Source organism: Geotrypetes seraphini, chromosome 12, assembly GCF_902459505.1.
Source record: "Geotrypetes seraphini chromosome 12, aGeoSer1.1, whole genome shotgun sequence".
NCBI lineage: Eukaryota > Metazoa > Chordata > Amphibia > Gymnophiona > Dermophiidae > Geotrypetes > Geotrypetes seraphini.
The window spans coordinates 7,490,662-7,516,948 of record NC_047095.1 but is presented as its reverse complement, the minus strand read 5'-3'; the positions used below and the strand labels follow the sequence as shown (position 1 = coordinate 7,516,948).

Below are 26,287 nucleotides of genomic sequence, written 5' to 3'. Positions count from 1 at the left end.
ACTAGAAAAAGAGATTAAATTCTTAACTTGCTAATGTAGTTTCTAGTAGATAGGCATGTCATTCTGGAGCCCCACACTGTCAGTTATTTCCTGCTCCTGCCTACTGTCTCAGGGCTAGATGCACAAAACATGGTCGTTAAGACTGTGTGAGTCACTGTTGGCCAATGTTTTGGCCGACTGTGGAACAGCGATTAATGTTCCAACAAGTTTCCGTACAAATTATTTGCATGGAGGTTTGCCATAATCCCATCCCACCAGTCGTTCTAAGAGCAATTCAATAGCTGAGCGGCAGGGGAAATCCCAAAGAAACCTCCTGCCACTCAGCAATTGAGGCTTCTTTTCTCTCTGTTTTGTTTTTTTTAATGGCACAGATGTGTGTTTGTTACACATGTATAGTATCTGCTCCATTAAAAAAAAATGCTATGCTTGCCCTCTTCAATGACACCCCCGAAACAGGAGGCAGGAGGGAAGTTCACTCCCTCCTGCCACTGCGGAACCCTTCCCCTGCGCGAGCCAGAATCGGCAAGAGGGATACCAACTCCCTCCTGCCCACTGAGAACCCCCTTTCCTCACTGACCTCCTCTGCAAGGCACCCCACAGGAGGGGCTTTAGCTATCTGATCCAACCAGGGCCTTTGGCCTCTCCCTGTGCATCACAGGATGCATCCCACCATTTTGCAGTGGCGAGCCTGAGGAGGAGGAAGTGGGCATCCCTTCTACCAAATTTGGCTGGCACAGGGGAGTTTTGTGGTTCCAGGAGGGGTCGTTGATGAGAGCTGTCATCGGGGTGGGGGGGGCACACTAAGGAAGCTATTCCTCTATCCAGCAAGCTAATAGACATCAAGAAACAGTGCCTGTAATTTGGATGCAAGGAAGTGTGTGACAGCAGACTGTTCTAATGTCATGTGCCTGGAGAGATGTGGCTATTGAAGCCCACGTAGTTTTGTGGTTCAAGCTCCACGTGCATGCGTTGGTTACCCATATGTGATGTTTGTGGTACCAGTTCTTTATGCCTTATTTACTGTGCTTCTTCCTAACTTTACAGTGGTAGAAATGACAACAATAGAACATTTGTTTCTCTATTGCTTTTCATCAGCCTCCAAGAATGCATCAATTCCTGAAATCCAGAATCTTCATATTTGAGGGGTGGTGCCTTTAGCGTAGCTTCAATATTCTACTCATTTTTCCACTGATTTTGCTGGTTTTGTGAGTTGGATAGAAGAATAGATGTCTGAAAGGGAATCCTGTCCTGGAAATGCATGAAGGGTAGGCACTCTTTAACAATCCTTTTACCTGGGTAAACAACGTTTTGGAAACTATTCCTTAAAAGCATATCTTTGGGGTAAGGGGCAGATTAAAAGCTTGAAATTTAACAAAGAGAAGAGGAGGGGGGCGGGTAAGACTGAAAGTTCGTGTATCCTTGCCCCAGTTGACTGCTCATACGAGAATTTCCTGCAGTAGATATTTTTCCAACATTAGATGAGAAATAAAGGGAATACGCACACTAATGTCTTTATCTACTAACCTTCGTTATAAAAAAAAGAATTAAGCAATCTTGCAGCTTATTTCAACAAATGCAGATGTAATAAAGCATCAGAGCCCAACCAGCATCTGCAAGACTGTATTGTCTCCCCAACACAGGGTCTTTTAGACTTACGACTTGCTACTGTAAAGGGATCCTTAAATTTTCCTGCGAGGTCTTCTGATTGGCTCCCGTTTGCGTCAGGGCGTGATGTTTTTTTCAAATGTCATTTCCGGCAGCACCCGCCATTTTGTTCTTTGGGCAGTTGGCGGAAGAGCGTTTGAGCGCCTTGTGCCGGGGTTTGGGCCTGTACTGTTGGCGCAGTTTTCTCGGGCAGAGTTCGTATTTTGTTGTTTATAAATAATATATTTTAGTTGTTTTTGATATCTCGACCTGAATCGGTGCTCTTTCTCAGCGCCGGTCTCGTTTCATGGAGTTTTAGCGAGAGTGCCCGGAAACGAGAGAGCGGTGGCGCTATGGCTAACAGCTTAGCGGCGGGCAACGTGCCGCAGCAGGGTGGAGGTAATAAGCCGGCAGCCTCGGGCAAACAAGGCAACGTCTTACCACTCTGGGGGAACGAGAAGACCATGAACCTGAATCCGATGATTCTGACCAACATCCTTTCCTCGCCCTACTTTAAAGTGCAGCTCTATGAGCTCAAAACCTACCATGAGGTCGTGGATGAGATATATTTCAAGGTAAGGCCCCTGGGAGAGGGAAATAGATGTCGGTATTAACTCAGTTGTGTAGCATTCCTCTGCTATTTTTCTTGGAAAGGGGATATGGTATGAAAAGATTACCCTATAAAGAGGGGGAGGGAGTTTGTGGGGATGGTTTTACTGCTGTCTACTGGAGGATGAAGTAATGGAGGCCATGATTGGGATAGAGAGAGGACGACAATTTGGCCTCCTAGGCCGATAGGAAGCAATAGTTCTACATATCTTGTACTAGCGATCCTGTTAACTCAGTGCTACAGCTCGTAAAAATTAATTAATGCTGAGGATCTTTCGTGCCCAGAGCAGCCTGATACGAAGTTGTAGCGGGACCATGCAAATCTGTGCGGGCGAAGGGGAGAAAATAAGTAACTGGCTTATGTACTCTGTTCGTCTTGCGAAGAGGTGAAAGAAAGGGGCTGGGGCAGACCTTTGTTGCGTACATACAGTCAATCCAAGCCATACTTGTGGGTACAGAGCGTTCAAGTTGAAAAGTGAAATTGACTGAGTTTGTCTCATTGGGGTTGAACTTTGGCAGGCAGGGTAAGAATAATCTGTTCATTAGTAATTTCCTTGCCATCCCCCAAACGAAAGGAAGTTGAGCATTTTTGAACAGTGCTTTGTCCTCTTAAACCTCAATCTTAATTCTTGCAAGTTGCAACCTTATTGGCTCTGTAAGTCTGCTCTGGTTAGAAGTAACAAACCTTAACAATTTTTTGTTTGGATTTAATATTTTTATAAACAGAAATTCATAATCTTTTTATTGTGAATAAATATAGCCTTTTTCAGTATATTAAAACACTTAGCTGTTGATGCTATTTTAAATAATACCAGAAAAATCAGGTTCGCTTTTTGATTGGAAGTGACAAAGATCATATACTATGGTTTTAATTTATTTAAATTTGTTTGACCTTTTTCTATTCTACAGTTTTGGAGATTATTTTTCTATTGTAAGTTTTGGGTTGGAATTGGGAAACATGATGCTTGTAACAAATGATTTCATTAGACTCTTCTATAGTCTCAATAGGTACAAAGGATATCAATCTGCTTCCAGGACTGGGAAAAAGTGGTGATGTCACTGTTGATGCGGTAAGGAGTATCACAAGGAAGGACCTGCATAAACAGTTTCACAAAACTCAAATAAATCAAAACCAGCACATATGATCTTTGAGCAATTCAGTCTATTAAGCATTGTACCTCTTTAATAACCATGTGCCTCTTTAATAATCTTGCACTTTGTACCTCCCCTGAACATATAACTACTTTTTCTTTTATACCTCATCTCCTAAAATGATGGGGTTAGGTGGGCCATGATGACCTCTTCATTTAACCAATTTTCAGAATTCTTTATGGAGTGGAGTAGCCTAATAGACAAGTGGGTTCAGAACCAGGGAAGCCAGGTTCAGATCTCTATATTTCATGTAATTCTGGGCAAGTCATTAACTTTTAATTGCCTCGGGTACAAACTGTAAGCCCTTCTGTGACAGATCAATATCTACTGTACCTGAATGTAATTTGCCTTGAGGTACAACTGAAAGAAGGCGTGAATCAAAATCCCTTCCCTTCTTAATGTAGGAATAGAGGTCATTTTTGCATAGCCCTTCAGTGGGGAATCGGGGACAAAGGCCACACATGGTCCTCACTCATCAGCTTTGTCCACATAAGTTCTCAGCAGCTGGAATCACATTTTCTGTTAAGATTACTGTCATGAATGCTTTATAGGTCATCCTGTACAGTTTCCACTGCACCACTTAGTAGTGGAAAATGTATTCAGAGAGTGAATCATGAGCCACATTTTTTTTGTAGATAAACTAGTATATCTTCATAACTTCTGAAAGTCATTGCTTATGCAATATTCTAAGCCCCTGTTTGAAAAGTGATACAGAAATCTAAAGGAACGGCAAGAAACTACAGACTTCAATGAGTTAACTTTTTAAAGAATCTGTTGAAATGAGCATGTATGAAAGGACAACTGAAGTCTGTTAACAGCACTAATGACTCCATTGACAAGACATTTTAATTAGGGCACCACCATTCTCATTTAACTTATTTGAAGAAATATGACTTTAGTCTTCAAAAGCTTTTAGTAATATTTGCATACTTCTAAAGATTTTAAGTAAATTCTACTGATACATTGCAGAACTTTTTTAGTAGGGGGGGTGTACATAGAAGAGGTGCATTCATATATCCAAAAATATCAGGTTAATTCAATTGACCATAAATCTTTAACATTATTTGGACAATAAAGGAGTAGACTACAAGACCAGAAGAGAATTGAGAAATTAATAGAAGCAAAGGAAAGCATGTAGGTTGTAAATGAAGACCTTGATATGGAAGATTTCCCATGATTAGTATTGAACTGCTTGGGAATAGTTAAGAATAAAATTTCTCTGTATTCAAACATTAAGGATTTTTTTAATGGAACAAGTGCTGAAGAAATCTTGACTCTGAAGCCCAAACTATGTTGTAGCTAAATATCAAACACATATCTTGTTTGCTTATGAAGGTTACACATGTGGAGCCTTGGGAGAAAGGAAGCAGGAAAACAGCAGGCCAGACTGGGATGTGCGGTGGGGTAAGTAGAAGTACGTGTATTCCAACATCTTTCTGTATTAGAATTCATTGATTTTGAGAATGTAGCTAAACTTTTACCACATTCTGCCACTGCGAGCAGTGCGAAGATTAGCACAGAGCAATTGCACAAAATAGTGTATAAAAATCACTTTGTAATGTATAGACTTTTCTTTTCCTATTAAAAAGAATGTATGGGGGATCTCAGGTGCTAGATTGATTATGGGAGTATTTTTTTCAGGCACACGTCCTAGGTGATGGATAAACTGCTTAAAAATGAAAAAACATGACATGCTGCAAAGAAATCAAGCTGTATTCCTGACATAGCGTTTTTTATTTTATTTTTTTTCAATAAAGATGACTTTATGCTTTTTTTCTTAACCTGAAGAAGCACAGAAATGTGTTTTTCTTCTTTTAACTATTTTAGTCTAATTTTGAGTTACTTTTTTATGATTGTGCGTGATTTTGCCTTAGTCCTGGCAGACTATAAATTAAACATGGATCTAAACATTGTACAAGTTTAAAGGTCTCAAAAATTACAGGAAAAAGGTACACACTTACTTTCCAAGATCTGGAAATGTATCACAGCAGGCCAACACAGATTGATTGCACATGTACTTACTCTACATACTCTATACAATTACAAAACAATTCAGACATGCATTTTACATGTGTACACACAATCTTTCTTAGCACCTCAGGGTCCATGGCACTTGGTAGGATCTTCCTACCATTTGTCCCTACCCTGTCAGAAATGTCAAAATTAAAAATCTAAATAGCCAATGGCTTACTATCAGCTGATTGCGGCAGGGGAATCCCCTATCAGCTGAGCTGTCAGGACTCCCCAAAACCAATTCCTATTTCCTTCCCTCCCTCACACCCACTGATCTCCGGCCCCCTCCAAAGAGAGCTCCATTCAGCCAAGCCCAACGTCCCCCCAAATCCCCCTAACACACCTCCAACCTCCTCCTGACATCCCCACACACACAGCAGGGAGATCCCTGATTCCTGTCTCCCTCCTTCCCACCCACTGATCCACTCCAAAGAGAGCCCCCTTTTGCTGAGCCAGACACCCTGTTATAACTTTGGTGAAAAATCAGCAAGAGAAATGCCTCTTCAAATTGGCATCCTTCCCAGTGAATCGTGAAATGCACTGGGAGAGGCCTAAAGCCCAAATTGGCTAATCAGGGCCTTAGGCCCCTCCCAGTGCATCCCAAGATGGAGGGGGAAAGGCCACCATAGGTGGTTCTATCGGCAGGAGGGAGCGGGCATCCCTCCTGCCAATTTTTCATCCAAAGGTACAGGGGGGTGGGGGGGGGATTTCGGTGGAGGGGAAATGGTTGGAGGGAGAGAGGAATTGGGGTTTGGTGGGAGAGGGGCTGAGGGGGGAATCTGGGGGAGGGAGAGAGGAATCGGGGATCTTCCTGCTGGTTCAGCTGATCATGGAAGGGGAATCCCCGATCTGCTGATCTGGCAGGACTTCTGAAGCCCTGGTTCTGGGGAGTTCTTCCAGCTCAGCTGATCAGGGATACTGCGATCAGCTGGATTATTTAGATGTTTAATTTTGACATTTCTGGCAGGATAGGACAATTGGCTACTACAGTTAATAGGAAGACAATTGGTAGGAAGATCCTACCAATTGTCAGGATCCCAGCACCTCACTAGCAAATCCTTTTTTATATACATAGTTATTAAAGGGATGGGATACTGAGCTAATGTCATAATATTTAGGATGGTTTTTTTAACTGTAATGTCACAAGAAAGATGACTATCTTTTATTAACATGGGATAGTTTTATGGTTACATTTATTTAATCCGTTAAGTTTTCAATCCTGAACAGCTTTGCATAACATATTTCTCAAGGTTTTATTTTCCTGGTCACTTTTGGCTTAGCTTGTTTTTGTCTTTTTTTTAGTTTGAGGATTTTCTGTCTTACAAATTGCTGTTTAGTTTGTTGCTCTTAATTTATTTTGTCAATTGTAGATTTTATTTAGCCTCCTGTTCTTTGTAGTTAAGGAGTAGTCCTAGGGTGCAGTGGTAATTTCTGTTGTCAGTCCAATACCAGAGCTAAATTCCAATTTTTAGGCAACCTGGCATCTGAGAATTCCCCCAGCTCATCCATTTTGTATTCTGTGAGGTTCTGTTGACATCCTGTTGGACAGAAGAGCTTGGTGAAGTAGCGTAAGATGTAATGAGACTTTACTGGTTACTTGCATTACAACATTTTCTGTGCTCTTGTATTAGGTGAGAGGAGTTGGAACTGGAGGCATTGTGTCTACGGCATTTTGCTTGTTGTACAAACTGTTTACACTGAAGCTTACCCGTAAACAGGTGATGGGCCTTATAACGCACACAGACTCTCCATACATCAGGGCACTGGGATTTATGTATATACGGTAAGTACATAGCATTTTAGATTTTCATGCATTTGATGCTCGTGAGCAAATACTTCTACCTTACACTGTTCTGTCATAACTTTCAGGTATACACAGCCCCCTACAGACTTATGGGACTGGTTTGAAGATTTCCTTGATGATGAAGAGGTATGTCAACAAGGGTAATAAATTTTTCCTTTCCTATATCTATAGATTTATTGTCTTTTTGGATTTTTTTAATAAAATACACATTTTCTGTACATGATGGAAAATGCTGTCAGTCAAAAAAAAAGAATTGGGCTATTTCTGAGTATCTTTTACTGTGTTGTATAGAGGAAAATTCTTTCTATTGATGGTGATATATTGAGTTATTCATTTTATAGATTTAAGGCTTTTTCGCTTATGTTTAGCAGCTAATAACTAACTTTCCCTTGCCGTCTAGCTTTTTTTTAATATCCATTTTGATGTAATTCATCAAATGCACAAAGGTTCTTGAAATGTAGGGTTTGGGGTTTAGTTTTGCATTTTGAAAAGCTTCCCAGTGGATTATCTAGCTTTTTTCCTCAAAATTTGAGAGAATGTTTTGCAACTACAGCAGGTGGGATTGAAGGAAGAAATATTGCAGGATGCTAGTTAAGATTGTATGTGTGTTGGTTTTTTCGTTGTTGGTCATATGTCCAATAGCTTTCTTAACTATAGAATGCTGCCTTTCTCTGGAGCTTAATATCACATCCACTACTAGTTAGGTTTCTGCCAAACACTTGTAATTTGAATTAGCCACTGTGGAAGCAGGATACTTGGCTAGATGGACCATTGGTCTGACCCAGTATGGCTATCTTTGTTAATTTGGTTTTTGTAAGGTTGGCTCACTAGCCTAGATAATGTAAGCGTATAATTAGACATGAGGCTGGGCCTTGTTGTGGGTTTCTAGTAGTTGTAGTTTTTGTGCTTTGAATATTGCTTATGCAGCTGTGTAATTGGCACTGAATTAGATGTGCAGAAAAGAAGCATTTTAGTATAAATTAATTAAAAGCTTTTCTTTTTTTATACCATGTTCCATTCATATTTAGAAGTTTCACCTTGTACATTTTGGATGCTAGTTTACTAGATGTTCAGTATGTGAACTAATTACTCATGTTAGTGGATCATTCAATTTCACCCTAACTCTTCAGCAATTTATTGTGTTGGCTTGTGGCTAGAAATAACAAGTGTTTACACTTAAGGCAGTTATTTTGTTTTTCACATTGAACATGTTGGCCATTGTTCAGTTTTTCTTTTGTGCATGACACCAGAATGCCCTGGAATATTAAAGAAAAAAAAAAAAAAGTCAAAATCCCACATGTTGCTGTAATTGTCATTGTGTTAAGTTCAAGTATTCTCCTGCTTGTATTTTGAAGATGGCGGTAAGTTAAATAATCTTGAGCTTCAATATCTTTCTAGCTTATAAAGGTTAAAGGAAATTTATTTTGAAAATAATTTTATCACAAACTAGGAAAGTGGGGTGATAGTGGTTACTAGCTGCCTAAGGTACATTCTTCAGTATGAAGCAATATTAAAAAAATCATATCCTTCTCTATCTTTTTTACTCCTGGCAGAATTCTGTGCAAAAAAAATTGAAAATTCTGCGCACAATATTTTAAGTCTGCAAAGTTTATTTGTAGTATCTTGCACAGAATTCTTCCCATCATAAGGCCTGAAGTGCCTTCCTCAGGCTCCATGCTTTTCAGTTCCCTTTCTCACTCCAATTGCAGTTCTGTCTCCCTCTGAATATCTTCCCTGGCCCCCATGGTCTAGCATCTTGTTTTACTCTCTCCACTGGCCAAAGATCTCTTCTTCCATTCCCATCCCTCTTTCTGGTCTGTCACTCTCTTCTTCTCTCTACTCTCCTTCCCACCCCCACCTATGGATCCAGCATCCATGTCCTCACCCCTAGCACTTCTCTCGCTTGTACCCTGAATCCCCTTTCACACCCCATGGTCTGGCTTCTCTCTCTTCTTCAACTGTCCATCATCTCTTCCAAAACCCTTTCTAGGCTGGGTCCAGCATCTGCGGTCCTCCCAATGCAGAAAAGTCTTCCGCGGGTCATTTCTTGTACTCCTGTTGAGTGGTAGCCGCTTTCTCTCTTTCCTACTCCTAACCAGACAGACTCCTACCCATCTACTCCTATCCCCTGTAGTTGTGCCATCTGCAGTTCCCCCAAAGCAGTGGCTGGCTAGTCTGTTAACAGTGCTGCCTCTGCCAGCTGATGCCTCTGCTTTGGGAGGGCCGCAGATGCCGGATCCATATGGTGGTAGGTTGTTTGTCCAATCAAGAGCTGGAAGCAGAGAAGAAGACCCCAGCTTAGCTGAAGTGTGGTAAATGACCCATGAAAGACTTGTCAGGTATGCGCAGATGGGGAATTCTGAGCTGTACTGTTGTGCGGAATTCCACCACAGGTAATCACTACATATGGTTTATTAGTTTTTAATTAACCACCTTTTCCAACAAATGGATCAAAGAAATGTACATACCTGAATCTTTAACACATACTCTATTGCTCAAAGGCCTTTCTGTAGGGCAATGTATTTCAAACTGTGTGCCACAACACACTGAGATTCCAAGTGTGCCATGAGGAGTAGAGGCGCCGGCTCCTGCTGACTGCTTACAGGAAATGTCTCTTGGCATAGTTATTGCAGGCTCAGAGCCCCTTCTGGAGGGCCTCCGCACATGCGCAGACCTTTACGTAATGAAGTCACACATGCATGTGATGTCATCACATTAACATCTGTGCACTTCTGGATGTTCTCCAGCTAAAGCCCCAAGTTTAGTGTGCCACAGCTTTAAAGAGTTTGCAGGACACTTGTAGGGTTTAGTATTTTCCCATTATTCAGTGTAAATTATCTCCAAATGGGTCTACTATTGGGTTAGAAGACAACTTTATTATGTAAGACCTACAACTTTTTGAAACGTATCATGGTTTAGTATTTTTTTCATTCTTAAGGTGCAGCCTTTAAGCTAACCTACTCTTTTCTTCTTCAGATCTCTGTTGCACAGCGCTTATGTTTGGATATAAATCTGCATTCTTAAATGTGTGTGAGTGCAAGCAGTTTTTACATTTAGATTTCTTTATTCCTATTTAGATGATGATAAATCTCACTTTCCTTGTGTGCTTGCACTATAGGTTTGGGACTGACAATAGCTGACTAACATGTCCTGAGCTGTGAGAGGGCATAGCCAGAAGGCCTTCATGCGGTAATGACCCTTTTCAAAGACAATGGTCATTGTGGATTATGCATTTCCAACTTGTTCATTTATTTATTTTTTACATAGCTCTAAATCAGAAAACCTCACTGCTTCATGGCAGTTGGTTTGCTATTGCTTTCAGTTATTTTATTAGGAATTAATCTGTGTGAGCATTTACATCTATCAAACAGAAAATATGTGAGAAAAGTCATGTGTGATAATTTATAGATATAAACACACACAAATGATACACAGTGAGTGCATCTCTTGTGTACAGCTGTCAAGAAAATGATGATAAATGACATGGGGCAGACAACCTGATCAGGATCATTTTGATGAACTAGATGTGTCCAGAATTGTCTGTTAATTTCTTCACTGAAGCAGCCCATGCATATCCAGATGGCTGCAAGATGAGTGTGCTTGTATACAAGCTTGGCTCTGCTCCCTTTCTGTATCTTTTGAGCAATGAATTCAGACAGTGAAAAACGTATTTCATTAATATTTTATAAAAAATATTTTATTATCCAACTAAAAGTTCATAAACTTGTTTTTCTTGACAAAATGGTGTTGCAGTTGTTTCTTTGAAATGCCCCCTTTTTTGATCATCAGACCCTTTTTTTCCCATTTGTATTTTATAGGACTTGGATGTGAAGGCTGGTGGAGGCTGTATAATGACTATTGGTGAGATGCTTCGCTCTTTTCTTACAAAACTGGAATGGTTTTCCACTTTGTTCCCAAGGATTCCTGTACCTGTACAGAAGTATATTGATGTGCAGATAAAAAACAAGCCTAGAAAAATAAAGGAGAGCAAGGAGAGTGTTGAAGAAGTAGAACGCCATCCAGAACGAAGGCGTTCAAGGTTAGTCTTTGGTCAGTGAGCAGTATTTATGCATATGTATTTTGTGGAATTGTCGCCATTTAATTTATTGTTTGTGTTCTGTTGAATAGAGAAGGCTAATGGCATTAACTGGCAGTTCAGGTTTGGGAGTTTTACTGTTTTTTCGCAATACATTTTTCAAATGGGAGAACGTATCCCTTTGTAAAGTGAGCAGATATTTCCTTTTCGGATGACTGCAAATATCTACCTGATGAGATTGATTGAAGTTGGTAGATGAATGTTTTCATTTTCCTAAAATGTAAGAAAGTAGATGCAAATTCACCCAGTAGTAAGAGGAGCTAGTCTTCTGTCCATGTAATGTATTTCTATATTTAATTATTTGTTTGAATTTTTTTTTTTTTTTTTTTTTGGGGGGGGGGGGTAACTTCAGTTTGACTAGAAATACTGTATTATATCTGATTCTGAGTTGGCCTGATCTAGCATGATTTTGAAGATTCTATACTTTAGACTTGCTTTTCTGAAGTAGTCTGTTGTCAGACTGACTCCTACTGATATTAGGCTTTAAAGTTTTTGTTCTGGATCTAAAGTAACTTTAGATCTAGGACAAAGATATGTAAGGCTATTTATAGCTATTCTGCATGCTGTTCAAAAATTACGGATTAAAGAATCTAGATTTCTGTTTTGTATTGGTTTTCATTACTTTTTATTTGTTAATCAAAATGTAGCCCTAAAAAAAGATTAAAATTTGTAATTGCGATTAATCACATATTCCCCCTGCCCCTCCCCCCAAACACACAGCAGCCCCTTGTAACTGGGCAGTGGAAGGCTAAGTGATTTGCCCTATTTCATGAAGAACTGCACTGGGGAAAATATCATACTTTTTAATTATATGATAAATCATAATTACATTTTTAATCAAAATGATGCCCATTTTTGAGATGGAAAGGGGCTTATAATGTGATATTTCAATAATGTTATCCCAGGGCAAATAAACTCCATACTTACAATTGAACATAATGCTTAAGTACAGAGTGCACACATGTGTAATGGGAAACTGTTGCACATATGTATGAAAGTAGCCTAGTCTTTATTTGATATACTGTTCCACTGGCCTAAGAAGGCTTCAAGGCGATGTACATAAATATCGAACAAATAAAGTATAAATACATTAAAATTGCAGCATAGAGTATAAGAGCATTTTTGGTTGTTTGAGTTAACTTCTGTGGCCAAGGCAACTACAGTAGCTTGCCTTTATCAGCAAATCTATAGTTAGTAAACTCTGTTTTCATAGAGGTTAATTGATTTAAAGCCTATGATTTGTATAATTGTTTTGTTGTTTCTCACACTCAATTTCTAAAGTCTGTGGGGTCTTTATTCCTTTTTTAGGACTCCAAAAAGATCAGCAAGTCCCAGGAGATCCCCAAAGAGTCCCAGGAGATCCCCAAAGAGTCCCAGGAGATCCCCAAAGAGTCCCAGAAGATCCCCAAAGAGTCCCAGAAGATCCCCAAAGAGATCCAGAAGTAGAAGCCACCATCGTGAACTATACGGATCATCTAGTTTTGACAGAGAACTAGAAAGAGAGCGAGAACGTCAGAGATTAGAAAGAGAAGCCAAGGAAAGGGACAAGGAGAAACGAAGATCTCGCAGTACTGACCGTAGGATAGAACGCAGGCATAGCAGGAACAGAGAGAGGCATAGGACCCGGAGCCGAAGTCGTGATAGGAAAGAGAGGGGGAGAGAGAGAGAGAAGGAAAATGAGAGGAGCAGAAAGCGAGATCGAGATTATGAGAGAGGAAATGACAGGAATAAGACAGACACCGAGAGGCCACATGAGAAGGAAAGATCAAAAGAGAAAAAAGGTAAAGATGAAGATGAGAAGCGACAGAAGGTTGATAAAGATGAAAAGAAACACCGAGATGACAGAAAAGACCCCAAAAAAGAGAAGAAGCACAGTAGAAGCAGAAGCAGGGAGAGGAAGCAGCGAAGTGGAAGTCACAGTAAAAATACCGTTAAACGCAGTAGAAGCAGAAGTAAAGAAAAATCAAGTAAACACAAAAATGAAAGTAAAGAAAAATCAAATAAACGCAGCCGAAGCAGAAGTCGGGAAAGAGCTGATAGTGTAGAAAAGCCCAAGAAAAGGGAGCATAGTCACAGCAATGAAAGACCCCGGAAACGCAGCCGAAGCAAAGAACGATCTCACAAGCGTGAGCATAGTGATAGCAAGGACCATATAAATAAACAGGACCATCAACGGAGCCAAAGTATGGAACATGAGAGCCAAGAGAAGCAACATAGAAACAAAGATGAGACTCTGTGACTTTTTAATATGTGGATCACATTGAATCCTATACGTTTGATTATTATCCTGCTTTGTAATCCTTCCCTTAATGTCAAGATTGTGTAGTAGTTGAGCACTCTTCATTTTTCACAAAGGCTACAGATTTGTTTCCTATTTGTGTAGGAAAGTGCCTTTGTAAATCCTTTTAATGCATTGACTGTTGCAATCCATACTGTACATTTAGTTTAATTCATGATGCAAAGATTGTTGCATTTTTATTGTTCAGTTGTTTTTGAAATGTACAGTCTGTACATATGTCTTGGAGAATGTTTTAAATTTCTCTGCCACAATTTCCATGTTGGTTAAATTTGTATGAGGCAATAAACTGCCACTAATTCTCCTGTTGTCTTGTACATGTCAAATCATGGTTTAGCTGGTTCTATTGGCATGACTGATCTTCCTAGTGTTCAAAAACTTTAGCTTTGTGGTGTGATTCTGCTCCATAAATACTTTACATGAAGACTGCACTTTTGAAATGTGTAATCTTGTTCAGTATATTTGGAAGACTTTTAAAGTGTTACATTTTGACTAAACACAAAAATGTGAATATATCCATTTACAAGCGATTGGCAGAATATGAAAATACATCAACAAAAATAGTGTAGCATGTTTGAATGCAGTGATGCAAATTAGTTTTTCTAAATGCATAGGAATGCTCTTCACAGAGATTCAGGCTAATGAATTAAAAATAATACGAGGTGGTTCTTGTTTCATTTATATTTCATACCTCATTGAACAGTGAAAAAGTAATCAAATTCATAACAGATATGGCACCTTGAATGAGTTAACAACTGTAGGAAGTGTTTATACTGATGACTACTTTGTTGGATGAAATAAATAGAACCAGATAATCTTTCTAATTTTCTGTCCTGGAGTAGGTGTTTCTAAGAGTGCTAAAAGTTTTTTGGGGGATATTGATGTCAAGAACTTTGTAACATGCGAAGTGTCAAGAACTGAATCGCTTCTCTTGGACAAGAACAAAATTATACATTTTCATCTGAAATATTCTAGTATGTAAATTGCCAACTTGTGAATAGGGTGAAAGGGACTCATAAAATCATTCCTTGTGGTTTAATGTTTAGGGGGGAGACATGTTCAAGCAATAGTAGTAATCTTGTAGGTTAGGTAAAACTATATTGAAGAAAAGAATCTCCATACCTTTTGGACCTGGGACCAAATCTTGTGTGAGGTGATCAGCACATAGCTTGGTTGGTTTTTTTTTCAGAGGGTCCATGTCTGACAATCCTCTGGTATCAGTGTCAGCCACTTACCAATTTGTATCTAGAAATTTCTGATAGCACCACACCTTGAAAAGTAACTTGCTAAAATTAGCCTTATCTATTAAAATAATAACCTAGGGAAGTGGGCTTGTATTTTTCATTTTCTAACTTTTCATTTGCTGTAGTCAAATTATATGTTTTTTGGACCCTGTACTAGAAAGTAATGTAATTTTTAGTAATCATAGAAAAGAAATGAGTACTTCTCATACTTTGATCCCACCTTTGTTGCTTTAATGAATATTTACTCTGCAGGTGAAACCTTTTTGGTCCCAATTGGTCATATGACATTTTAATAACATCTGGCCAAGAATATAAGCAGTATGTTTTCCATGTGCTTATCATGGACTTAAGCTGCATACAGTACTTTTAGTAAGGCTGTGGATTGATATACCAAACCTTCAAGACCTTTATTTTTCTACCGTCCAACTCTTACTGATATTGTCTTTTAAAGTTTTGTTCTGGATCTAAAGTACTGGTAAATGTAACTGGATCAAGGACAAAGATGTGTGTATATAAGTATAAAATGATAAATTTACCATATTATGTTTTGCTTTGGGTTGTTTTTTTTATTTTGAAGCTGAGTTGGAGTCAGTACATTTTTACCGACTTCAACTCTTCCCAAAATTGCTTTTGACTCCGATTCCACAGCCCTGATTCTTAGCTTTGCATTTGATAAATGGTATGGGATATAAATATTTTTTAATGTAGATTTAAGTTAAATGCTACATCCATGTCATGCTAGATCTTGTCTCAAAACTGGTTTGCTTGTGAATATCTAATACTTAAAAGAATGAAAGTGGGATTTCATTGCCTGATTCGTAATATTTGCTTTGTTAACTAAAAGGTCCTCATTTATTCTTATTGCAGAGCATGCGGTTATTATTATGGCATTTTTTAAAATCAAAATATTTTAGGATGGTGTCATTGCAGTTCCAGCTATAAGATACAAAGAAAGTAACTTTAAAAAAGGGTGATCTAAATTGTTTTAAGGCTACTGATAATTTTTCAGAATGAAATTTTTTCTCTCTGCCTTTTTAACTCATAAGTGAGTACTTTAGTAGAAATTTAATCTTTTTTTTTAATTAATTTTGAATAATCTAAACTACAGTGACACAAGGCATACTGCAAGAATAGCAAATGTAGCAGAACAAATCTTAGAACTTAAGCAAAATCAGGCTATTGAAGGCTGCAATATAAGCATTAGGCTGCTACAGACATGAGACAAAATTTTGCCACAACTGTAATTAGGGGCCATGATGAGCAGAAATGCAAGACAGAGGTACCATGGAGACTGCAAAATCAAACCAGCACAGCGGAAATTAACTACAAATCAAGTTTACTGCTCATCTTCCAGAACTGCTTCCCTCTCCCAAATACTCTTTTGCCTGTGAAGAGATGTTATTTGCTACTTTGATATAATTGTGGTGTTTTTGTAAAGATGAAATTTGATTCTTTGGCTGTTTTCTAGAACCAGCTATAAAGGGATCCTAAAGTGTAGTGGATTTCCCATTTAGTCTGCCTTCCAGTTCCAATGTTACTTTTAAAACTGGTTTTTGGCCTCCAGTTTCGTCTCCATTTAATGCTAGTCTCCTTTGGTCTAAAGCAGTAGCTCCCAAATTTGTCCTGGGGAACCTTTGCAAGTGGTTTTTTGTTTTGTTTTTTTTTTGTGTATCCACACCGAATATGCTCCGGTGATTTGCTTGCAGATTTTTCATGAATATTCATTGCACATATCGTGAACACCTGATTTGGCGGGGATTCCCCCAGGACAAGGTTGAAAGCCACTGGTCTATGGTATCATCATCAGCTTCTACTCACAACTATTTGTATGTTAATTCTCCTCTTTGCTTAATCTAGTCTTTGTTGGTACAAGTCTGGATCAGGAGCACCATGCACCAGGACTCCCTCTGGAAACTTATTTATGAGCCTTCAATGTGTAGTGGGAAAGCTAGATGACTTATCTTTATGTCAGCTTTTCATTTGTCCTAAGAATGATGCTGAATATGCTGTTTTTAAATGGTAAAGTTCAGCAGGTAGGTACTTATGTGGTTCTTTTTAAAAGGATTGTTAGCTACATATTTTCTGGCTCTTTTAAGTGCAAAACATTTGGTCAAACAGCCTGGCCTAAAGTTATACATTGGCTAGCCACAAATTTTGGAGGAAAAGTGTATGCAGTTAACCCCAAAGTTACGTTTATAGCTCCCTTTTCAATAGTGACCTCTTAAGTCTAGTTATTAGCTGTTGTTTAGTGACTGGGATGCCCCTACAGCATCTACAGTTTGCCTAGAGAAGGAAAACCTTGACCTGGGAATCAAATTTGGGCCTTTCTTGTGACATGAAGTTTAATCAAGCCCTAAGGCTCATCAACTGCTCAGCCAAGCACTCAAAAGTGAGGGATTAAGGCTAGAAAAGATTTAGGGTGATGGGGTAGTATCATTTAAACTGTGACATCACACTCATCAAAATGCCATTTATCATGGCTATTTCTAAATAGAACATGTGGCAAATATTTTTTTAAAAATATTGATCTAAAATTGACTTTCTTCTTTCCTTATGTTTGATCTTGTGAAGCTGATGGTTTGAGCATAATTTAGAGGAGGAATTTATGAACTCATATAAAATGAAACCTTAAATGAGATGGAAAATAAAAAGTAAGAGTAAGATGTTTTGAAAGACAGTTTAAAGTGCTTCTAACATTCACCATACAAGTTTGTTACTTTTGTAGACTCTGTATTACACACTATTTGTTTTGATTTGATTTTTGTTCTATAAGTCTGTTATATAGAGTCTAGAGCAGGGGTTCTCAAACCAGTTCCTGGGATACCCAGTTGGTCAGGTTTTTAGGATACCCACAATGAATGTACATACATTTCTTCCATTGTATGAAAATCTATCATTCATATTCAGTCTTGAGATCCTGATCATTATCGGCTCTGCTACTGTTGCTGTTCATACCTCCCTGAATGTGCATTGTCTTTTTGTTTGAAATCTGCCAATATTGTTGGTGGACAGACTGTCATTGTGGTGATAATGTACATCACAAATAGTTTAATACCATGAGTGAAAGTAAAGGACCAGCCTATTCTCTGAAACTCCTTTAGATTCCAATGGAATGGTACAGGACCATTAGAATGGCTAATAGTCTAAATTATACAAACTCTGGAAGAAAGAGGTTATAGCATACTGCAAAATAACATTGCATGCTAATATTTATTTCTTAGCAATTTATGCTAGAGCTGAGGTATTGCTGAATTAAGTACCATAGATTGCTTAAAATCTAGTTACTTGAATGTGTTACACACACCAAAAAAAGGGACTTGAAACAGGTCCTTTTACTAAGCTGTGGTATAAAATGGCCTTAGTGTGCCCTCGTGTGGGGTTTTCCCATATATACTAAGGCCATTTTTGCCATATCAGTAAGATGGCTGATTTTCCTTTTTTGAATTATGGCCATGTGCTAATGTCACTATTAACTGACACCTGTTAGGCAGTAAGGACTCACATGGTAATAATCCTGTGGTAATTGGGGTATATTAATGTAGCTACGCCGATTAGTACAGAAATGTTTAACATGAGATACACCCTCCTTTTTAAGCTGTGATAAATGTGTGGTAGTGCTTACAGCTTAGTAAAAGGAACCCACTTTTAGTTTCCTACATGGAAATAATTCTAAGGGTTATGCGGAGGCCAGATTCTGCTTAATATACATTTCTTTAATAGTGTATAACTTGGATGCTTGAGACCTGGCCTTCCTTCAGAGAATGTGTGAAATGTTTAGTAGAGTATATAGTTGACATTTGTTTTTCAAAGGTTTTAAGTGGAGGAAAGGTGCAAATAGCACTGTAAGTACAGCTTGTATGCAGATTTTTTCTAAAAGTTATTTTCTAGCATTAGTTTTGCGCGATGAAGCAGTTCATCAGTAAAGTTTGCGTCTCAGGAAGAGCCTGCTGTTATGTTTTGCTGTGCCCAAAGAAGTGTATGGGATAAGCAGCTGACTTTTATTTTTATTAGTTGGTTGCTTCCAATATTAAATGTTTACACAGTTAGTATATTAGAGGGATGGGGAGGGGTTGATGCCATAGACAAGGCAAAATATATTCTGATATTGGTCAAGGCGTGAATATGTATATATTTGAGATTTTTGTACAGAGTTCCTTGTTTTTATGTTTAGCAATGTTATTTCTGGTTACTGCTCTCATGATACAGCATTTAAATTTTGTTTATATGTAGCCACATTCTTTTCACTAATGCCTGTATTTTCTCTTATGTACTTTTTTGTTAAATTAATAAATTAAGCCAGTACCAGTATTTTTCTGTGTTAATGTTTTACACAGCCTTTGACCAAGGATAGTGTGTAATAGGAGTTCTAATGATGTAGAGCAGGGGTGCCCACACTTTTTGGGCTTGCGAGCTACTTTTAAAATGACCAAGTTAAAATGATCTACCAACAATAAAATTTATAAAAACCCACAAAGCACACTGAAAGGCAGAGAAAATGTTAATTATTATTCATATTCCGGGTTTTTTTCAGAGGTCAAGGCAGATGACTATGCAATGTCACCTCAGTAACAACCATACAAAAATAGACAAATATACCCCCTCCCTTTTTACTAAACCACGATAGCAGTTTTTAGCGCAGGGAGCTGCGCTGAATGCCCTGCGCTGCTCTTTATGCTCATAGGCTCCCTGCGCTATAAACCGCTATTGCGGTTTAGTTAAAAGGGAGCCGTAGTGCAAAATATAGACAGCAGATATAAATTCTCAAAACAGACACATTTTGATCACTAAATTGAAAATAAAATCATTTTTCCTACCTTTGTTGTCTGGTAATTTCATCAGTCTGGTTGCATTTTATTCTTCTGACTGCATCCAATATTTCTTCCCTTTCAGCCTCCTGTATGCTTCCTCTCCTCCAGACTTCATTCTCTTCCTCAACTTTCTCCCTGTCTCCCTGCCTTTCTTTCTCTCTCCATGCCCCCTTTTTGTCTCCCAGTTCCCCCTTTCTGTTTCCGTTCTTTCTTTGTCCCCCAAGCCACTAGGTTTGCCGCCGCCATCGGGGAACAGGCCCACAAGCCACTAGGTTTGCCGCCATCGGGGGAACAAGCCACCGCCGTCCCAAGCTCTCCCTGCAGAAGTGTCACGCTGACCAGCATTCTGCTCCCTGATGTCAGAGAGGAAGTTCTGGGCCAGCCAGGCAGCGATTGGCTGGCCCAGAACTTCCTCTCCGATGTCAGAATTGATGTCAAGGAGCGAGAGAGCTTGTGATGGTGGTCATCGGAGAGAGGAAGGCTGATGGCATGGTAGATTGGGATGGCAACACGAGTCTATCATGGAGCCTGGGATGGGCTCCGTGATCAACTCGTGTTGCCTTCCTAATCTACCGGTCGATTGACATATTGGGCACCCCTGATGTAGAGGGCCATTTTTAAAAAGAATGCGCCGATCCAATTTGGATGTTTCCAGCTAAATGTTCAAACTCAGAAGCACAGAAATGTCCATTTTCGAAAGCCAAACTGCTAGACATGCAAAAATTTTATTTAATTGCTTACTTAAAGATATTTTGCCTTCCAAAACATCTAGACTAGGATATATAACTTTATTCACCATTTTGACCACAAGCAAATTAGAAACATCTAAATCAGTACCATTTAGATGTGGGAGGGGCTGCCATTCTAATAGACTGGCCACATGGACATGCCAACAGTAGTGGGACACCTTGGAGGTCACTGCTGTAAACTTCACATAAAGGGTGCCAGATATACATCTCAAATCTTTATTGATCCATGAATATATATAATTTCTTCAGTCTTATAAATCACAATAATGTATAATACCATATTTCCCCAAAAATAAGCCCTACCCTGAAAATAAGCCCTAGCATGAGTTTTAAAGGTGCTCCTAATATAAGCCCTACCCCCAAAAAAGTCCTAGTTAGATTGACCCCTGAAGCCCCTCCTGAATGTCCTAGACTCCATCCTATACAATACTGCCTGATTTGCTGGTAGCAGTGCTTTCCCCACCCCCCCAATGTGGAGCATTTTCCTCCCCATCACCTTGCACAGCATCTTTCCCTCCCATCCCCCTGCGCAGCATAAACCCTCCCACCATGAGACCGACATACCTTCGCTCCAAACCAATGGTGCCAGCACTCTGAACAGGCTGCTTCGCTGCCTTCCCTCTTTTGCATCACTGATGTCACCAGTGACACGGCATGGGGAAGGCCGCAAAGCAGCCTGTTCAGAGTGCCACTGCTGTTTGGAGTGGAGGTCTCATGGTGAGAGGGTCAGTGGGGTTCTGTAGGAGGGATGGAAAGATGCTGCACAAGGGGATAGGTGAAGGAGAGATGAGCATTGTACATGGGAAAAAAAAAGACATCCCTGAAAGTAAGCCCTAGTGTGGGTTTTTTTACCCAAAATTAATATTACACTGGCTTATTTTCAGGGAAACAAGAATAGCCTTACTGGGGCAGACCGATGGTTCATCAAGCCCAGGAGCCTGTTCTCATGGTGGCCAATCCAGGTCACTAGTACCTGGCCAAAACGCAACATGATAGTAATTTATCTGGTGACAAGCAGGGGATATGTAGGCACACTTGATGAAGTCCTCTGACAGCCTTTGTGCTAGTGCTCTCCCCTATCTAGGTAAGCTTTTGGCTTACTGGGCATTTGCAGGAGTCCCTACACCTGGAGCCCCTCCCCTCTGATGTCAGTGTTTTCTTCGATCATTCCTTTCAGGTCCCAGCTCTCCCCTCAGAAAAAAAGATATAGCAACATCTCCAGAGGTAACTTGGGCTCCATGTACTCCTGTTTGCTCTTCTCCAGTACAGGACCCTCATTCTCCAGCTTGGTCAGAGCTGTGGATCCTGACCTTCCTCCTCCAATGTCTCAAGCTAGTCATCTAATTCTTACAGAGGCATTTTCTTATCCAAAATTTTGGCAGGTTTCTCCCTGCTGAGCCTCAGTCGAACATCAACACCATCAGGTAGTAAAGATTTCCAGGCTATTCTCCAATCCTGCAAAATTCCAATGAAGGACTAATAGCGCTTCCAGTACATGAAGTTCTTCAAGACCTCCAGTTAGCTAATTGGCAAAAGCCTCAACCAGTATCCAAGGCGTCTTAAGTGCCTAGAGTTGATGTATAAGTTTCAAGCCGCCACCTGGGCATGATCGTGCTACTTCACCAATCAATGGTGTCAGAATCAGCTATTACATAACATAACAAAATTTCTTATGTACCAGAGCTACCTTGTGGTTCTGTGTGGTTAACAAAAATTAAAATACAGGTGTACATGATATAAACATATTTCCTGAATAAAACAGTCTTCAGACTTCAAAGAGGCCTTCAGCTTAAGACTTCAAAGGGGCGTTATATGCACCCCCAGGGAAGGATCTTCGCCTTTTTGAATCCATGGGCTGCAAAGTCTATCAAGGATCTATGCTTTCATCAAAGATCTTTGCTCATCAGCTGCAAATTCTTCTTTTTCAGCATTCTATTTTTCAGCAATTAGATACTGCCTCTTCAGAGACCTTACCAAGCTTCTACATTGTTGTCCAGGAATCTACATATCATTTAATTAAAACCAATTATAATGCATATGACATGACATGTCATACAGCAACAGTGGCTATAGCGGCCAGGCGCTCAGGGTGGCTGTGAGTGTTGGATCTTAGAGAAGATCTTCATGATAGGTTGGCAGATGCTTCCTGCTTAGGAGACAATCTCTTTGGCGAAAAGGTACAAGCAACTGTTTATCAACTTAAGGAGGATTCCTCAACTAGGGAGTAGAGAATGACACAGGGACATATTTGTCCCTGTCTCCACAGGATCTCAATTTCCCTGTCCAGTACCCATGAGTTTTGTCACTGTCCCTGCCTCATTCCTGTAAGCTTTGCCTTAACCGCCCAAGCCTTGAACACTTATGATTTTAAAGTGTTTGAGGTTTGTGCAGATGAGGATGGAGCTTATAGGAATGAGGCAGGGACAGAAAAATAACTTGCGGAGACGGGAAAATGAGTTCCCGATGGAGAAAAATTTGTCCCTGTGTCTTTCTCTAGTTGGGAGCTCTCAGTACATTCTTAAGATCATTCCCAACAGTTTAGGTCCTCCCCCTGGGCAGATTCAAGTTTTTTAAAGGGAATATAATAATAATTATTTATTGGAAAATTATCCGCATTGGCCAATCCCAGTACCTCTTTGAAAAATTTCCTTAATAAAATCTCAGGTGACAACAAATGAGTTACTGGAAAATTGACCAAGCGTAGATTTTTCACTCTATTCATATTCTCCATAGATTCAATTTTAGAATGTATAACAGTTGAATCTTTAACAGCTGATACAGAGACAGCTTGCAAATTGTTACATTGATTTTCCACCACATTTAGTCGTTTATCCAAACAACCTAAGTTAGCGTCCACATTTTCTAATTTAGAAGAAACTGACTGGGAGTAGTCTCCCATTTGCTTCATCATTGTCCTTAGAAACCCTTCAACCCTAGATATACCTAACCATAAGTCTTTTAAGGTAATATCCTGTGTTTCTTCTGTTCGTGTGGTTTCATCCACACCACCAGAGAATGTTAAAGGTTTAGGTATTTCGGTATTTACTAATTTGCTTGAATGAGTGGATGAAATCACTTGAGCATCAGATACAGTGGGGGTTATATTCCCACTGTCACTGGGTACTGGATGAAGGGGAGGAGTGCGATTGAGAGGACTCATTGAAGCTCCTGACAAAGAGGAGTCTGCATCTGGTGGTATCACTGGTGGATTACCCGAAAGTAATAATAAATGTCTGTCCATTGGGCCCGATACCACTGGTGTAGAGCTTTTGGGTTTTATCTTTCTTTTCCCCATATTCTCTTAAAGTCATATAAAAGTATATAGAAAGATTTTATATATTACCAGATCAGGTTCCAGCTCCGGGCTCCTAATGGCTCCAAGGGGCTCCCAAGGGGCCTGCCCCTTATGGCACGCCCCTTCGGCCACGCCCTGCGGCCGCAACCGTGGCAGCAGCTTGAATTTAAAGCAATAGAGACGGACCCGGTGACATCAAGGGGTCCGTCTCTGCAAGTGCCTGTCGGCTGGGAAGAAAGCAGCAAAACCGCTGCTGCAGGTAACCCGAAGCCAGGCACGAATCCCCTCTGGCTGTATCCACAAGTTAGCAAGGCTCCCGATTAGCTGCGGCGGCGGCTTGAATTTAAAGCAATAGAGACGGACCCGGTGACATCAAGGGGTCCGTCTCTGCAAGTGCCTGTCGGCTGGGAAGAAAGCAGCAAAACCGCTGCTGCAGGTAACCCCGAAGCCAGGCACGAATCCCCTCTGGCTGTATCCACAAGTTAGCAAGGCTCCCGATTAGCCGCGGCGGCGGCTTGAATTTAAAGCAATAGAGACGGACCCGGTGACATCAAGGGGTCCGTCTCTGCAAGTGCCTGTCGGCTGGGAAGAAAGCAGCAAAACCGCTGCTGCAGGTAACCCGAAGCCAGGCACGAATCCCCTCTGGCTGTATCCACAAGTTAGCAAGGCTCCCGATTAGCCGCGGCGGTGGCTTGAATTTAAAGCAATAGAGACAGACCCGGTGACATCAAGGGGTCCGTCTCTGCAAGTGCCTGTCGGCTGGGAAGAAAGCAGCAAAACCGCTGCTGCAGGTAACCCGAAGCCAGGCACGAATCCCCTCTGGCTGTATCCACAAGTTAGCAAGGCTGGGTGGGGTGGACCTCTGGTCTGACCCAGCGGAGGCAAATTCTTATGTTCTTATGTTGACATTTGATCTCAACTTAAGTGCTGGAGTTTTTACATATACTCACAGTCAGGGTTCCCCAGAGTTCTATCCTGGGACCTCTTCTTTCTCCATCTATACTCATTCCTTTGGCGCTCTGATCTCCTCGCATGGCTTTCAATATCACCTCTATGCTGATAACTTCCAGATTTTTTCAGAAATCTTTCCTGGAATCCAAACCCGAATCTCAGCCTGCCTGTCTGACATCGCTGCCTGAATGTCCCACTGCCACTTAAAACCTTAACCAAGACTGAGCTACTTACCCTCCCACCCAAACCCTCCTCTCTTCTCCCCACACTTTCATCTTCCCTGTCTTGTCAGCTCACAACATCGGTGTCATCTTCGACTCCTCTATCCTTCTCTGTACATATCCAATAGACCTCTATCGTTTCTCAATAACATCACCAAAATCCAACCAATCTTCTCTGAACACACCTTCTGCCTTGACTACTGTCACATCTCACTGGCCTTTCACTTAACCATCTGTCTTCTCTTCAATCTGTTCAAAATTCTGTTGCATGACTCATATTCTGCCAGAGTCGTTATGTCCACTCCACATCACCCCTCTCAAGTCACTTCACTAGCTCCCCATCCATTTCTGCATATAGTTCAAACTCCTCTTACCTACAAGTGCATTCACTCTAAAGTTCCTCAATATCTCTCCTCTCACATCTCTCCATACACTCCTTCACATGAACTCCATTTATCAGGCAAGTCTCTCTACACTGTACCCTTCTCCTCTACTGCCAATTTCAGACTACGTCCCTTCTTTCATGCTGTACCATATGCCTGGAACAAACTGCCCAAGTCAATACGTCAAGCTCAGTCCCAGTATTCAAATCCAGGCTAAGGGCCCACTTCTTCAAGGTTAATTTTCACTCCTAGCCCCCACTCGCTTGTTCTGCACCCATGCCTAATAAACCTCCTAGCCCTTTACTTGTCCTGTTCATCTGCTAATTAGCTTGTAAGCTCTATTGAGCAGGTACCGTCTTGTATGTATTAATGCACAGTTCTACAGCGCTATAGAAATTATAAGTAGTAGCAGAATGCATTTGATAAAAATATTTTTATTAAAATGGCATATGTCTCAAATGTGACAAGTGAAGAAGCCAACAGCATGTTTTCCATAGGGGTAACTTTTTCCTGTGTGAATGCTGCTTCTGAAGATCCTTTAAAAATGTAATTTTTTAAAGAACAGTCTGTATAATGCCCACTTTTGTTTAAATAGAAGTAATACAAATGGACATCACAGCTATTTATATTCTGTCACTGGTGCGGTTTCTGGTTGATATAGATTCTGATATAGCCAGTATATAAGATTTATGGACCTTGTTTAATGAATTTATAAAATACTAGCATAAATCCTGCAGAAATCACAGCTTACATTTACGTCAGCTTGGGAGCAGATATAAGTGTATATGCTTAAAATACACACCAATTTTATAAAGAAAGCATGTACTAGTGTTGATATATTTTATGTGTGTGTTTTGTAAATCGCTTAGAATTGTAGATTTATAGTATATAAAATTGTTAAAAATTAAATCGGAATTCACACATGTCACCTAGGGTGGGGGGGGGTGGATGGAGGGTAATTTTATATGCACCATTTTGCACAAATTTCCATGCATGAAAGCCTTTATTTTAACCCTCTTGAA

General features: G+C 40.1%; 1 protein-coding gene across 2 annotated transcripts; it reads left to right on the top strand.

Annotated features, from left to right (window-relative positions):
• Positions 1-1,765: 1,765 nt before the first annotated feature.
• On the top strand, positions 1,766-19,166 carry PRPF38B (pre-mRNA processing factor 38B). 2 transcript variants are annotated; one of them, XM_033916255.1, is made up of 7 exons: positions 2,112-2,219; positions 3,253-3,323; positions 4,741-4,809; positions 7,050-7,201; positions 7,288-7,348; positions 11,041-11,261; positions 12,627-19,166. In XM_033916255.1, the coding sequence occupies exons 3-7, from the start codon at positions 4,798-4,800 to the stop codon at positions 13,555-13,557; spliced, it is 1,377 nt and encodes a 458-aa protein (XP_033772146.1). In that variant the 5' UTR covers positions 2,112-2,219; positions 3,253-3,323; positions 4,741-4,797; the 3' UTR covers positions 13,558-19,166. The 2 variants fall into 2 exon arrangements, with proteins under 2 accessions (XP_033772145.1, XP_033772146.1); XM_033916254.1 differs by lacking the exon at positions 3,253-3,323 and having other exon boundaries at positions 1,766-2,219.
• The last annotated feature ends 7,121 nt before the right edge of the window (positions 19,167-26,287 follow it).